The sequence below is a fragment of the Myotis brandtii genome, unplaced genomic scaffold (genome assembly GCF_000412655.1).
Source record: "Myotis brandtii unplaced genomic scaffold, ASM41265v1 scaffold8, whole genome shotgun sequence".
NCBI lineage: Eukaryota > Metazoa > Chordata > Mammalia > Chiroptera > Vespertilionidae > Myotis > Myotis brandtii.
The window spans coordinates 8260463-8275563 of NW_005371219.1; the positions used below are offsets into that span (position 1 = coordinate 8260463).

General features: G+C 38.6%; 1 protein-coding gene across 2 annotated transcripts in view; it reads right to left on the reverse strand.

Annotated features, from left to right (window-relative positions):
- The window catches only part of LACE1 (lactation elevated 1), a 157689-nt gene that overhangs the window by 105572 nt on the left and 37016 nt on the right, over positions 1 to 15101 (reverse strand). For both annotated transcript variants that reach the window (XM_005883782.2, XM_014531357.1), the window contains exons 3-5: positions 10281 to 10332; positions 2407 to 2508; positions 703 to 833 (exon numbers count right to left, since the gene is read on the reverse strand). In XM_005883782.2, the coding sequence (XP_005883844.1) occupies positions 703 to 833; positions 2407 to 2508; positions 10281 to 10332 (285 nt within the window). The remainder of the gene's footprint in view (positions 1 to 702; positions 834 to 2406; positions 2509 to 10280; positions 10333 to 15101) is intronic.

Sequence of the window (15101 nt, forward strand, 5' to 3'; positions counted from 1 at the left end):
AAAATATAAAATAAAAATATATTTTTAAATATATTTAAAATATAATACATTTTAAAAATATAAAAACTATTCTTTTCTCACTGGCCATATAAAAGCTGATGGCCAGATTTGCCCTCAGCAAGCTGAGGTGGGTGTGCTGACCCCTGAACCAGATAGTAATATTAAAGTCATAAGAGATAATTCAAACCAATTTATAAAACAACTAGAGGGCCCAGTGCACGAATTTGTGCACCAGTGGGGTCCCTCGACCTGGCCTGCAGAATCGGGCTGAAACTGGCTCTCTGACATCCTCTGAGGGGTCCGGATTGTGAGAGGGCAGGCCAAGGCAAGGGACCCCACCGGTGCACGATCAGAGCTGGGGAGGGACGTGGGAGGTTGGCCAGCCAGGGAGGGACCACGGGAGAGCTCCGGGGCGTGTCCGGCCCGTCCAGCTCAGCCCGGATCGGCCAGACCCCAGCAGCAAGCTAACCTACCAGTTGGAGCATCTACCCGCAGTGGTCAGTGCACGTCATAGCAAGCAGTTGAGCGGCCTTAGCATATCATTAGCATATTATGCTTTGATTGGTTGAACAGACGACCGGACAACCAGACACTTAGCATATTAGGCTTTTATTTTATAGAATGATAAAATCAGGAACAGACCGTAAATCTTCACACTTCATTCAGTATACCATTCTACATCTAGAAGCATTTCTACCTTACCTGAAATTCATCGAAACATAAGAGACATGCTTCTTCGCTGATTTCTTCAGCTATAGGAGCTATTGGATCATATGATTTAGCCATGAATCCTGGTTTCCTTTTTGGCAAACTCTGTTTAAGGCGGTGTATTCCTTAAACGGGTGAAATTGAATACAAAATCAAATACTGTATTAATAGTACATTTCAGATAACTATAACATATTTTTAAATCTAAATAAATGAAACTTTAGTGTAAACATCAGTTTAAAGTCCACATATAATCATATATAACCACAAGTGTGATCATTGAAATTGGTTGCATTTTCTCTACCTCAAAATAAGTTGCTCACGCCCTAACCGGTTTGGCTCAGTGGATAGAGCGTCAGCCTGCGGACTGAAGGGTCCCAGGTTCGATTCCGGTCAAGGGCATGTACCTTGGTTGCGGGCACATCCCCAGTAGGGGGTGTGCAGGAGACAGCTGATCGATGTTTCTCTCTCATCAATGTTTCTAACTCTCTATCCTTCTCCCTTCCTCTCTGTAAAAAATTAATAAAATATGTTTAAAAAAAAGTTGCTCACATATTATATTCCCATGATTATAAGGATATTTGTAATCATTCTATCTCTATTCTTCAATCACTTTGGAGATGACAAAGTGATAGACTAGATGACTAGATGGTAAATAGATGGACGAAAAAATCAATCTTAATCCTGAGAATCTCAGGGATGTGCACTGAGGAGACAGTCCTGCCCTATGTCTAGCATATCTAATCAGAATGTTCTTGTCTCCAGCCTGATACACTAGAGCCAGTCCCATTTCATGTATTATATGTGTACTAAATGCTGAAAGTATTCTAAGAAAAACACAATGTTCCTGCTCTGGGGAGGTTACAATGTAGCTGATAGACAATGCAAAAATGAGATAATATAAGAACACCGACAAAGCAATAAAGCATACATACAAGTACAAACTGCATGCCTACATGCTAAGGTGGCACAGTGGAAATGATCTAATCAAGAATAACTTCATTTTTAGTTAAATTTATGGGAGTGGCACTACTCAATAACATTATTTAAAACTCAAGTGTACAATTCTATAGTACATCACCTGTACATTGCATAGTATGCTCACCACCCAAAGTCTAGTCCCCTTCCATCACCATATATTTGACACTCTTTACCTTCTTCGACCTCGCCCTACCCACCTTCCCCTCTGGTAAACACCATACTATTATCTGTCTATGAGTTTGTTTTGTTTGTTTGTGGCTTTCTGTTTTACAAGTATATTCCATATGTGAGTGAAATCATATGGTTCTTGTCCTTTTCCATGTGACTTACTTTGCTTAGTGTGATACTGCTCTCAAGACCCAACCATGTTGTCACAAATGGCAATATTTCATCTTTTCTTATGGCTGAGTTGTAAAGAATAACTTTTTGAAACAGGTGAGGCTTTCACATTTGTTATTGATCCTTAGCAGAAAGAAAAAATGCCTGACCTTCATATAGTAACCTCTGTTCTCATATTTGGAAGTACTGATGTATCTTTAGGACCAACTCTGGACACATTACTATTGTTTCAATATAGCACAAAACAAATAAAATCTTACTTAAAGCAAAAATATATTTTTAAGTATTAAAAAGTTCAGAATTTCAAAAGATGAGGAAAATTATTTTGTAGTGTTTGCCCACTTAAAAACCACTGCTTTTCCCAGATAGTTAACTTACTTTTGTGAACATCTAGCATGAAACCATGAAAATGAACCCGTTTTTTCCTCTTCATTTCCACATAAGTATAAAACATGTCCATCACCATTGTTTTCCCTGTACCTTAAAAAAAAAAAAAAAGGATACTATTAAACAGTGTTACTGATTGCTCTAATGATTGTTCATTAGCTTTCGGATAATGAAACCACACTCTTCTACTGGAAAGATTAAGACTATGTTACTTTTTTTTAAGAAGTGTTTATTTTTTATGTTAAACCAGCAAAAGATAAAATATTATTCTTTTCTGTTAAAATCCTGTTTTTAGGATTATATTATTAAATATATATATGTATTTATATATATAATATAAATTAGTTAATATTAGAGGGGCTATTTGCCCCTGAAAACTATGTTTATAAACTGGCTTAATTTACAAATTCTTCATTCTTCAGTTTCTCTTTCAAAAGGTACCAGTATGAATAAAATAATTTTATTAATTAAATATTTATTGGGCCATTACTAAGTGTGAGAAACTATCTTAGGCACTATGGGAAAATTCAAACATGAAAAATAAGAAAATAAAGATTAGTATCTAACATAAATACTGAAAAGAAATAGATGTAGATTAGAGCTGGAGGATTGCCAAGTATATAATACTTTTTCAAAAATCTGAGAATATAGGTCTTGCAAAATGAGGTCTACTTGAAGAAATTCTGATAGTCAACTCTTATAATTAAATTATGTAATTTTCAACACTCTGGAACTTTTCATCACTATGATTGCATTAATAATTGAAGAGTCAATGGCCTGGGCCTTTAACACAGGCATGCACAGAAAGCCTATTCCCTACAGTGGTCGGCAAACTGCGGCTCGCGAGCCACGTGCAGCTCTTTGGCCCCTTGAGTGTGGCTCTTCCACAAAATACCAACTTCTGCGCAAGGGCCACGAAGTTTCAATCGCACTGTACCTGCGTGCCCGCACATGGTATTTTGTGGAAGAGCCACACGCAAGGGCAGAGCTCAAGCTTGGTTCACACCAAGCACTCCTTGCAGCCAGGCCCAGGGATGCTGGCCCTGTCTCTTATCCTTCTGAGTTCTCCATTCCCCTTCCCCCCACCATGTTCTCCTCCTAAGAGCTGCAGCTCAGGAAGTGAGATCTGAGTTTTAAATGGGGGGGTGGGGGGGGGTGGAGGGGATTGCTCCATTCCATAGATAACTTTGGGCCCATGCTGTTTGAATTGCCAGAAAATTTTTGTATATGAAAATACGATTTGTTAAAGAGATTTTTTTAAATATACTTTTATTGATTTCAGAGAGGAAAGGAGAGGGAGAGAGAGAAAAAAAAACATCAATGATGCCTCCTGCAAGCCCCCGGGTGGGAATCGAGCTCGCAACCCAGGCATGTGCCCTGACAGGGAATCAAACCCTGACCTCCTGGTTCATAGGTCGACATTCAACCACTGAGCCACGCCAGCTGGGCTGTCAAAGAGATTTTTAATAAAGAGACCATTCAGACTGAAAAGTAATTCTTTGCAAAAATATCCAGTACAATATCTCTTGATATAGTGAGTGGCAGCAGATTTTAAGTCATTATATTTACCTAAAAGAGTAAATCAATAAAGTTTCAAATCCTGCTGCATAAAGCACAATATACTGACAGGTCGAGGAAAAAAGTCATGAATTATCTAACCACAAATGCGAACAACATATATTTGAAGTGACTTTTGTGCTAACTCTAAAAAATGGGCTTAAAATATAATGTGACCATCATATAAAAAGTTTCTGAAGGTAACAGAAATCATAAAAGAAAAGGACTGATAGATTAGGCTACATGCAATTCAACTTTCTAAATATAAAATTCACCATAAGTAAAATTATTGTCTTTATTCATTTAATCAATATATTTTTACTGAATGCCTACCATGTGTGAGGTCCTATTCTAGGTGTTTAGGATATCACAGTGAACAAACTTCACAAAAATCCATGCCCTCATGGAACTTGGTGGTTTAACCTTATATATCTTTTAAGATATAAAGAGCTCTTACAAACTACAATGAACTTTTTGTCCTAAAGCTCTTCCTTCTGGAAGCTTCTCTACTTAGTATGATTCTATGATGAGAGTATCAATCACAAGGTGGACCAATAAAAATACCCCACTACCCTACACACTGTGATTGGCCCTGCCATGAGCATATGACCCAGTTAGGTAATGTTTTGTGTGAGGAGTTAATATGGATTCCAAGAATAAGAATCATCCCTTCTCCTTTTAAGAGAACAACCTAGAAGATCCCAGGAGCCTTCTTTCCTATAACATCAAAAAATTATTACCAAGAATGAAGTCAACAAGAGAAAACCAGAACCAAGCGATGAAGAAGGGAAAGGGAAGGAAGGAGAGAGAGAGATCCCTAAAATATTATTTAATCTCTCCTCTCTACCATTAGCTGAATCAGATCATTACTTGATTTCACAATTAAACCAACCATTAAATTCCTCCCCTAGTTCAGCTACTTCAATGGACTCCCCTCGCCCCACTCCAACTGAAAGAGACTGAGCAATACAGAATTAACAAGGGGGGTGTGGAAAGATGATCAAGTGCACAGAACATGAGTATTCAAATAACACACAAAATGTGGGGTGCGGGTACAGTGTTTTGGCCAGGTTCAAGCCTCGGACTAATGAAAGGACAGGGTCTCTCATTGCCACGTGCAAGTCCCAGCTGGAGGGCAGGGCCCTCCCAACACAATGATAGCCAACAGCTATGGTTGTAAGCTTGAACCTATGGTCCAAACACGTGGCCCCACGTGCCTTGTGCTAGAGTTCAGGTGCATGTAGTTGAGTAGGTTGGAACTCACAAGAATGCTGTAAACAACTTGATCATGCCCCTACTTTGCCTCGTGGCATCTGCTATAAAATAAAGACATGGCTTGTGGACACTGGCGCTGTCTCCTCATCAGGGAGCAGCGTCCCACCGAGACCCAGCTTTCATTCTCTTGTCTGTCTTTTCTCAATCCTTTCACCCCCCCACTCAGGATCACCCTTGGCTGTGCTGGCGCGGCACAACAAAATATATAAATAGCTTTAAACACATTTTTTAAAGTTTAACTCCATCTGAAATATAAAAAATACAAATTAAAACACCAATGATATACCAGTTTTATGTTGGTGAGGACATGGGGGGAATCCAAGTAAATCACCGAGGTCTCGCTAAATTGGATTAAGAAACTTCAGAATTATAGGAGTCCAACATAGGTGAAAATTTCAAGGCAAAGCACCAGAGAGGAGGAAGCTATATAATGAAAAGAGCGCCTGAAACCAACATGTGAGTACTCTTGAGTCTTTGGCTGAAGACTAGCTACTCCTATGTAGGGTGATACTCCATGATGTGAGGCAAAGAATGGCCATCAGAAAACTATAAGATAAACAATTTCCAGTTGTTGTATGTATCATATCTCTGGAAATTATGGACAACACAGGGATTCTTGTAGAAATAAAATTGTTCAGTACCTTGACTATGGTGGTGGATACATGAAACTACACAGGTGATAAATTGTACACATACATGAATACAAGTAAAACTGGAAAAATTTGAATAAGATCCATGAACTGTATCGATGTCAATATCCTGGTTGTGATATTTATACTATAGTTTTGCAAAATGTTTCCTTTCAGGGCAATAAAATAGAAAATATCAAAATATATCACATGTAAGGGTAAGTTTTCTTTCATGGAACTATTTTTCAGGCATGTAGGGGTGTGTGTGTGCACGCGTGTGCGCGAGCGGGCACTGGTGCTTTGCCTTGAAATTTTCACCTATGTGCACTCAATGAGTCAGGGCGTAAAATATAGTGCTTACTCTGGATCATGTTCAAAAACGTTTCAAAGCCATTGCAATAGTTTGTGAACTTAGGGTGAACAAAGGCTGCCTGTTTTTATTCACAATTATATCTCCAGAAACAATATAAGGCAGATGCTCAATAAACATTTGTCATGTGAATGGAAGAATGAGGACAAAAGTTGTTGGAAAAAAGTAGGGAAGAAATCTACAGTACATTTTACCGACCTCACAATTTGCTTTAGTCTCTACAGAATCCTAAATAAAACCTTGTATATACTGAGTGGCCAGATTATTATGACCACCTGACATTTGTAGGCAAATTAGCTCTAATTTTGCACTGAAGTTGCTAGAGGGCCAGATCATTATAAACGTCTGAATAGCACAACATACATAAGTATCATTGCTGATCAAGTTCATCCTATCATGTTGATGGCATATCCCAATGGAGATGGCTTCTTCCAACAAGACAATGCGCCATGCCACGGTGCTCGTATTGTGCAGGAGTGCTTTCAAGAACATGAGGGAGACTTTACCTTGCTTAGGTGGCCCCCACAATCACCAGACCTCAATCCAATTGAGCATTTGTGGGACGAAGTTAAAAGAGCCATCAGGTAGCTGGTTCCACAACCATCAAATCTCACAGAACTGGACAGTGTTATTCATCAGGCATGGTGTCAGATTCCTCGCATCACCTTTCAACATCTCGTGGAGTCAATGCCAAGAAGAATCGCCGCAGTACTGAAGGCAAAAGGTGGCCCAACGAAGTACTGATGGGGTGGTCATAATAATCTGGCCGGTCATAATAATCTGGCCACTCAGTGTATTTCTTAAGAGGAGATTCTTGCTAGGGGACTAATTTGTAAAACCTAAAACTCTTTTATGTTCTAACTTTCACGCCTATAGTTAGGAAAACAAAAATGACTACTCAAGAGCCCCCTGCACCCATGGTGTCCTTTTCACAGCCGACTCCCTGGAGAAGGAGCTGTACATATGTAGTGGCCTCCATCATGGCCTCCAAGTCCAGCAGAATTTTGCTTCCCAACTCCTAACCTTATTACCAGCCTACCTTTGAATAGTGAAATTATCAATGTGAAATAGGTGAGGCTAAACCAGCCGTGGGCAAACTACGGCCCGCGGGCCGGATCCGGCCCGTTTGAAATGAATAAAACTAAAAAAAAAAAAAAGACCGTACTCTTTTATGTAATGATGTTTTTTTTTGTTTGTTTGTTTTCTTTTTAATATATTTTATTGATTTTTTTACAGAGAGGAAGGGAGAGAGATAGAGAGTCAGAAACATCGATGAGAGAGAAACATCGATCAGCTGCCTCCTGCACACCTCCTACTGGGGATGTGCCCGCAACCCAGGTACATGCCCTTGACCGGAATCGAACCTGGGACCTTTCAGTCCGCAGGCCGATGCTCTATCCACTGAGCCAAACCGGTTCTGGGATGATGTTTACATTGAATTTATATTAGTTCACACAAACACTCCATCCATGCTTTTGTTCCAGCCCTCCGGTCCAGTTTAAGAACCCATTGTGGCCCTCGAGTCAAAAAGTTTGCCCACCCCTGGGCTAAACCAAGAGTCATCAGAAAAAGGACTAATAAACAAAAATGAACTTTTATTATCTCCTCATATACCAGAGAAATCATTACGTGCAGTCTGTTTGTTAGTCAGAAGCAGGAACCTTGCTGTAGGGTAAGAATGAAGCCACAAGAAACTACTGCAGCTTATGGTCTCTGTATGGTTTGAGCTAAGCATTTTATTAATGAATACGTTTTGTTTCAAGATTGAACCATGATGATAATCCCTTCAATTTATATAGCAACTCCACTGGGGTTCCCTGGATTGGGTGGTCTACCTGAGTCAATCATCTCAACATGTCTACGAAGAAAGGGAGTACAGTTGAGCAGGCATGACAGAGGGCAAGCCAAGCACAGGAACAAGGAGTGGGAAGGGGGCACTAAGAAGCAGACACCCTCTTTCCCATCACTTCTGAAAATGTAAACCTGTTTCCCAAGTTTAAAAAAGGAAACTAAAGAATAAGAGCTTGTGAAGGCACTGGGAGGCTTTTCTCCCAGCCAGAGAAGCTGACCTGTCGCTGATCACCTTCTGTAAGTATTCTAAACTAAACTGAGTATAGCCACTGAAATGTTCATCTCACTTCCTGTTTCATAATTCCTTTCTCTTTTCCTCTTTACATTATAAAAATGTCCCTAACCAAAGGTTGCCCCATACCCAGCCTATGTGAACATCCTATGTTATCACATCTTTTCTGATTCTTTCAAGCATTCAGATGATTTACGTTTTTGTACTTCCCTTCAATCAATTAGAATACGGCTGTGTTTTTCAAACTAAAATCCAACAACTTTTCATGAGTTTTTTTAAGTCCTTTGCAGAAGTAGAAGAAGTTGTGCTTTACTAACCATCTCCATTTATGGTTAAGTGGCTAAAGTATCAGAGAAACAAAGATATTGGTTTTAGCAATGACTGATTGTGAAAGTGAAGGTATAAGAAGGACATGTTCTGAGATTTGCTGGCAGTGCCCAAAGGTACTGACATGTAACACTGACCATGCACCTGGTATAAAATGCTTTTTAACTACGAAGGAAGCATACCTTGATCTAAAAAATACCAATTAGATATTTAACTAAGAGAACAACAGTTTGAGCTTCTTTCACATTTTCTTTAACTGTAAGTTTCAAGAACTTGAAGAATTTTAGGGGCAATCTGTATCATTCACTTTTGTGAACTATATTCTCTTTTTATTAGGTTCACTAAATCTGTAAATGTAAAACAGGAATTTAGCAGCATTTGTAAACAAATCAGAAAAAAAGGAGGACCCTCTTAAAGATGAAAAGCTAAACCCTTAAAGTTTTATCTTTAAGGTACTATAACTATTTATTCAACTGTTTTATTTCTTGTCCTAAATATATTACTAACTTCTGCCATCACTCCATAATGCAAATTTGTTATGGTTACAGGGAAACCTGAAGCGTGTTTATCAGTCTAGGACCAAAACCGGTCCGATTACATGTAAGTGAGAGTTTTTAGTATCCCACTATCAGAAATGAGTGACAAGCAATAAGGCCAGGGAAAGTAAGAGCCACCTTCGTAACATCAGTGAATGTGGGTAACCAGGGAGAGGTTTAGGAAGGATTTGTTTGAAGGAAATGGAAAGCAGAAAACAGATTGTTTCAGCAAAACAGATGAAGTCAGAGAAGAAGCAAGACCTTAGTTGATTAGGAAAATCTAGAAGGTAAGTGACTGCTCATAAATTTTCCAAGAAAATGTGAGTCTTTGTGCCGAATGTACAGAAAGGGGAGACTAAGCCCTAGCTGATTTGGCTCAGTGGATAGAGCCTCGGCCCAGAGACTGAAGGGTCATGGGTTGGATTCTGGTCAAGGGCAGGTACCTCTGTTGCAGGCTAGATCCCAGGCTCCCGTTGGGGTTTGTGCAGGAGGCAACCAATCAATGTTTCTCTCTGTGTCTCTCCCCCTCCCTTCCACTCTCTCTAAAAATCAGTGGGAAAATATCCTTGGGTAAGGATTAACAATAACAACAAAACAAAACAAAGAAATGAGAGACGATGGAAGTATTACCACTCGTGCATTAAGAGTATCTACTAATAACTAAATTGAGGATAAGGGTTTGCATTATGAGTAGAAATATTAGTGGAAAGTAAAAGTGAAAAAGAACAGCTTTTTAAAAAAGTACATCCTAAGCTGCGTCAAATAGCAGTGAGCAACAGGATTCTGAATTATCTAATAACCTACCTATAGATGATTTCCTTCCCTGAGATGAACTCACTTTATTCATTGAATAATGTTTGCACCCTAAAATGCTAACTAACACTGCCTTACACTACAGGCACACCCTCTGAAAAGTAAAAGTGCAAACTAAGATGCCTACCCTTCCCTCCCCCTATTTTACCTCACCTCATCCTACTCCCTTGCTGGTAGTGGATTGAAGGATTGAAGGATGGAAATGGAAGTTATCTCTGAGCAAAGCTGGGAAACTTTCTGTTTGTAACACCCAAAACTTGTTTTAACACACTTACCAACATCTCCATAAACATAGAGGCCCTTTGGAGGTTTGCTCCTTGAAAAAAGCTGCAAATTAAGAACAAATTATAAATCTCTAACATGGAAATCATTAAATATCATCACATAAATAGTGTTCCTAACTGTGCTATATATACAGGGCTAAAATGGACTATTATGCACAATAAGTAAAAAAACAAACAAACAAACAAACAAAAAACTTGATGTAAAAGGCTGGGAAACCTAACTTAGGTTTCAATACAAGAGGAAAAATGCATAGTGGTCCAGAGCAGGGGCTCTGAAGTCATGCAAGTTTACATTCCTACACCATCTGCTAACCATGTAATCTTCCCCCTCTTTCCTAACCAGCTCTCCAAACAATGGCAGCCTGGCTCATTCTCAGCGAGCAACAGATTAGAAGAATTTTTCTGGAAAAACTAAATGCTATCCAGTCTTATTTGCTGCCCTAGGCCTGTCCTGCCCATGACTCTCAAAGTCGTTTCTTGATTTGATCTTTATTTGAAACATCTGCTGTGAACTGCTTCCTGCCAGGACTCAGATACACACCCAACCCCTAAAATGCACAGACATAACATTAGACAAACACTTGAAAATGTGAACATGAGTAAGTTTCTCTAATGACCAGTGTAAGATCTGTTCTGTTACTTGTATCTTAGGAAATTTGTAAAGGAGGAGGTGGAGGATACCTTTCTACAGGGTTTTTGATGAGTCCAATAACACTGCATTGTACCACTGAGCCACACTGGCCAGGCCATTGTAAATTGTACAGATGGTAAACTTAAGGATGATGTTGAAAGATTGTGGTAACCTATCACCTCCCTCTGCTAAGCATAAAAGATACAGCACAAGAGTACTGGAGTTGGACCCAAAAGATCTGGTACAAATTCTGGTTCTGCTACTTATTAGGTATGTGACTCTGGGTAAGCCTCATCAACCCTACAATCTGCTATTTCCTTATCTTTTGGGTGCAGGGCAGAGTGCAGGGGAGTTTCCACTCACTGCCTACTTCTGCATACCTAATCACAAGGCCCACTCACTCACAATGAAGACTGAAAACTACGTGTGCTTACTGATACCTGCTTCCATCCAAACTTGGGGCCATGAAAAAAGAAACATTGCACCCTTTGACACACTCATTTCAAAGACCTGAATAACACTAACGTACACTCAAGATATTTTATATTTAAAACTCTATACCAAATGAATCAAGAATTCAAGACAGGTAGCCCAATTTCAAATATAGCCCATGTGCTAAGCCATAAAGGAAACCTCAATAAATTCCAAAGAATCACTGTACTCCAACCATAATATAATAAAGTTAGAAATAATGGAAGAATTGCTAAAAATAGAAAAGCCTCATACTAAGATATTGACCTTCCCATCACATGCACCCAAACTTCTGAATACTGCTGAAAAAAGGTCTGAAAGGCTTGCAGACTGCACCCTCTCACCAGCCCCTCCATATTGTCAACAATTGTTTCCCTGATTAGTTCACTCTCTTTCTCCACAATGATGCTCTAGATTCTAGAACCTTCTCAGCTCCCTTCATGCTAAACTATACTTCCTCTATCACTTTCAGCAGATATCTCCTACTTCTTCATAGGGAGAAAACAGAGGCAGTGGGTTGGAACACCTTCAACTTCCTATATGAAAGTAATCCCACCCATATCTGTGCCCATCCTTTCCTCTCTTCCTCCTGTGACAAAGGAAGATGATTCCTCCCCCAATACAACCTTCTATCAATTTCTGGATCTCAGCCCCTCCCCCCAACCTTCTCAGGAACTGCGGCCCATTAAATTAAGTTTTTCACTTCTCTTGTAATCCTTCTCTTCAACATCTTTATAACTATCTTTCTGTGAATGTATTTTTACAACCTTGAAGTGTGATGTTTTATAAGCAAAACACAAACCCAAAAACTATAAGGGGAAAGATAGCTACATTAAAAGAAGTGGAGTTAAACATTTCTGTTTGGGGGGGAAAAATGTTAAGAAAGGTAAAAAGATAAACTGCAAAAAAAAAGAAACATTTATTATAAAAAAGAATTTATTTCCTTGGTAAACAAAGAGCTTTTATAAATCAATAAGAAAAACAAATACAAATTGCTTAAACATATAAAAAATACTTCATTTCATTCACAATAAAAGATATGTGATTTATGCCCTGGCCGTTTGGCTCGGTGGATAAAGCATCGGCCTTCGGACTCAAGGGTCCCAGGTTTGATTCCAGTCAAGGGCATGTACCTTGGTTGCGGGCACATACCCAGTGGGGAGTGTGCAGGAGGCAGCTGATCGATGTTTCTCTCTCATCTCTCATTGATGTTTCTAACTCTCTATCCCTCTCCCTTCCTTTCTGTAAAAAATCAATAAAATATATTTTTTTAAAAGATATGTGATTTACAATAATAATGCCAAACCACCATGACAAAATTCTAAAAGTCTCAGAGAATACAATATTATTAAAGATGTAGACAGACAGGCAGGCTCATAAATTGTAAGAATATGAATTGCTGCAGTTTATTTTTTAGATAAATGTCATTGTCTATCAGAATGTAAAGTACATATACCCTTTAACTGAACAATTCCATTTCTAGAAATTTATCCTACAGGAATAACCACACGTACAAGATATATTAGTATATTCATATGATGGAGTACTATACCACTGTTAAAAGCTAATGAATTGTTGGATATTCAAATGAAAGAATTTTTAAAAATGAGGTAGCTCTTATAAGAAGTAGAGACTCTCATTATTTGCAGATGATCTGATATTGTATATTAAGAACCCTAAAGATTCCACAAAAAAAACTACTAGAACTGATAACTGAATTCAGTAAAATAGCAGGATACAAAAAAAAAAATTTTTAATCCAGACATCAATGGCATTTTTATACACCAATAATGAACTATCAGAAAGGGAAACTATGAAAATAACCCCATTCACAATTGCTTCAAAAAGAATAAAATACCTAGGAATAAATTTAACCAAGGATATAAAAGACCTGTACTCAAAAATTATAAGACACTGAAGAAAGAAATTGAGGAACATAAAAACAAATAGAAGCATATACCGTGATCATGGATAGGAATAATTAACATCATTTAAATGTCCATAATTCAAAGCAATCTACAGAGTCAATGCAATTCCTATCAAGATAATAATCTAGTATATCACTAAACTAGAACAAATGTTTCAAAAACTTGTATGGAACCACAAAAGACCTCAAATAGCAACAGCAATCTTGAGATAGAAGAACAAAGTTTGAGGAATCACCCTACCTGATATCAAACTATACTATAAGGCCACAGAAATCAAAACAGCATGGTACTGGCAAAAAACAACAACAGACATATAGATCAATGGCACAGAATAGAGAGCCCAGAATTAATGACCACAACTTTATAGTCAATTAATATTGAACAAAGGAGGCAAAAACATATAATGGACTAAAGATAGTCTATTCAATAAATGGTGTTTGGAAAATTAGACAAGTGCAAAAAAAATTAAACTAGACCACCTTCTTACATCACACACAAGAATAAACTCAACATGAATTAAAGCCCCAGATAGTTTGGCTCAGTGGGTAGAGCGTTGGCCTGGGGACTGAAGGATCTTAGGTTTGATTCTGGTCAAGGGCACATACCTCAGTTGATTGCAGGCTCAATTCCCAGCCTGGTCCAGGCGCCTGGGGAGGTAACCAATCGATGTCGATGTGTCTCTCTCACATTGATTATTTCTCTCTCTGTCTCTCCCCCTTTCTTCCACTCTCTCTAAAATTCAATGGAAAAATATCCTCGGTGACGATTAACAAATAAAATGGATTAAAAACTTAAATGTTAGACTCAAAACCATAAAAACCCTGGAAGAGTAATACTTTCAACAATAAAGATTTTTTTTAAATCCTAGAAGAAAACATAGGCAGTAAAATCTCAGACATTCTCGTAGCAATATTTTTCCTGATATATCTCCTCCAGCAAGTGAAACAAAAGAAAAAATAAACAAATGGAAATACATCAAACTAAAAAGTTTTTGCACAGCAAATGAAACCATCAACACAATGAAAAGACAACCCACTGAATAGGAGAACATATTTGCCAACGATACATCTGATAAGGGATTAATAATATCCAAAGTTTAAAGAGAACTCATAAGACTCAACACCAAAGAAACAAACAATTTAATTGAAAAATGGGCAGAGGAACTAAACAGACACTTCTCCAAAGAGGACATATAGATGGTCAATAGACATATGAAAAGATGCTCAACATCACTAATCAAAGAAATGCAAATTAAAACCATAAAGAGCCCGGCTGCATGGCTCAATGGTTGAGCACTGACCTATGAACCAGGAAGTCATGGTTCCATCCATGGTCAGGGTACATGCCCCAGTTGTGAGCTCCATCCCCATAGGGGCCAAGCAGGAGGCAGCCAATCAATGATTCTCTTTCATCATTGCTGTCTCTATCTCTCTCCCTTCCTCTTTCTGAAATCAATAAAAATATTTTTTTTAAGAAAACCACAATGAAATATCACCTCACACCTCTCAGAATGGCTATCATCAATAAGTCAACAAATAACAAGTGTTGGCCAGGATACGGAGAAAAGGGAACCCTCATACACTGTTGGCAGGAATGAGGATTGGTGCCGCCACTGTGGAAAAGAGTATGACATTACCTTAAAAAAATTAAAAATGGAACTGTCTTGCCCTAACCAGTTTGGCTCAGTGGATAGAGCATCGGCCTGCAGACTGAAGGGTCCCAGGTTTGATTCTGGTCAAGGGCATGTACCTTGGTTGCAGGCACATCCCCAGTAGGGGGTGT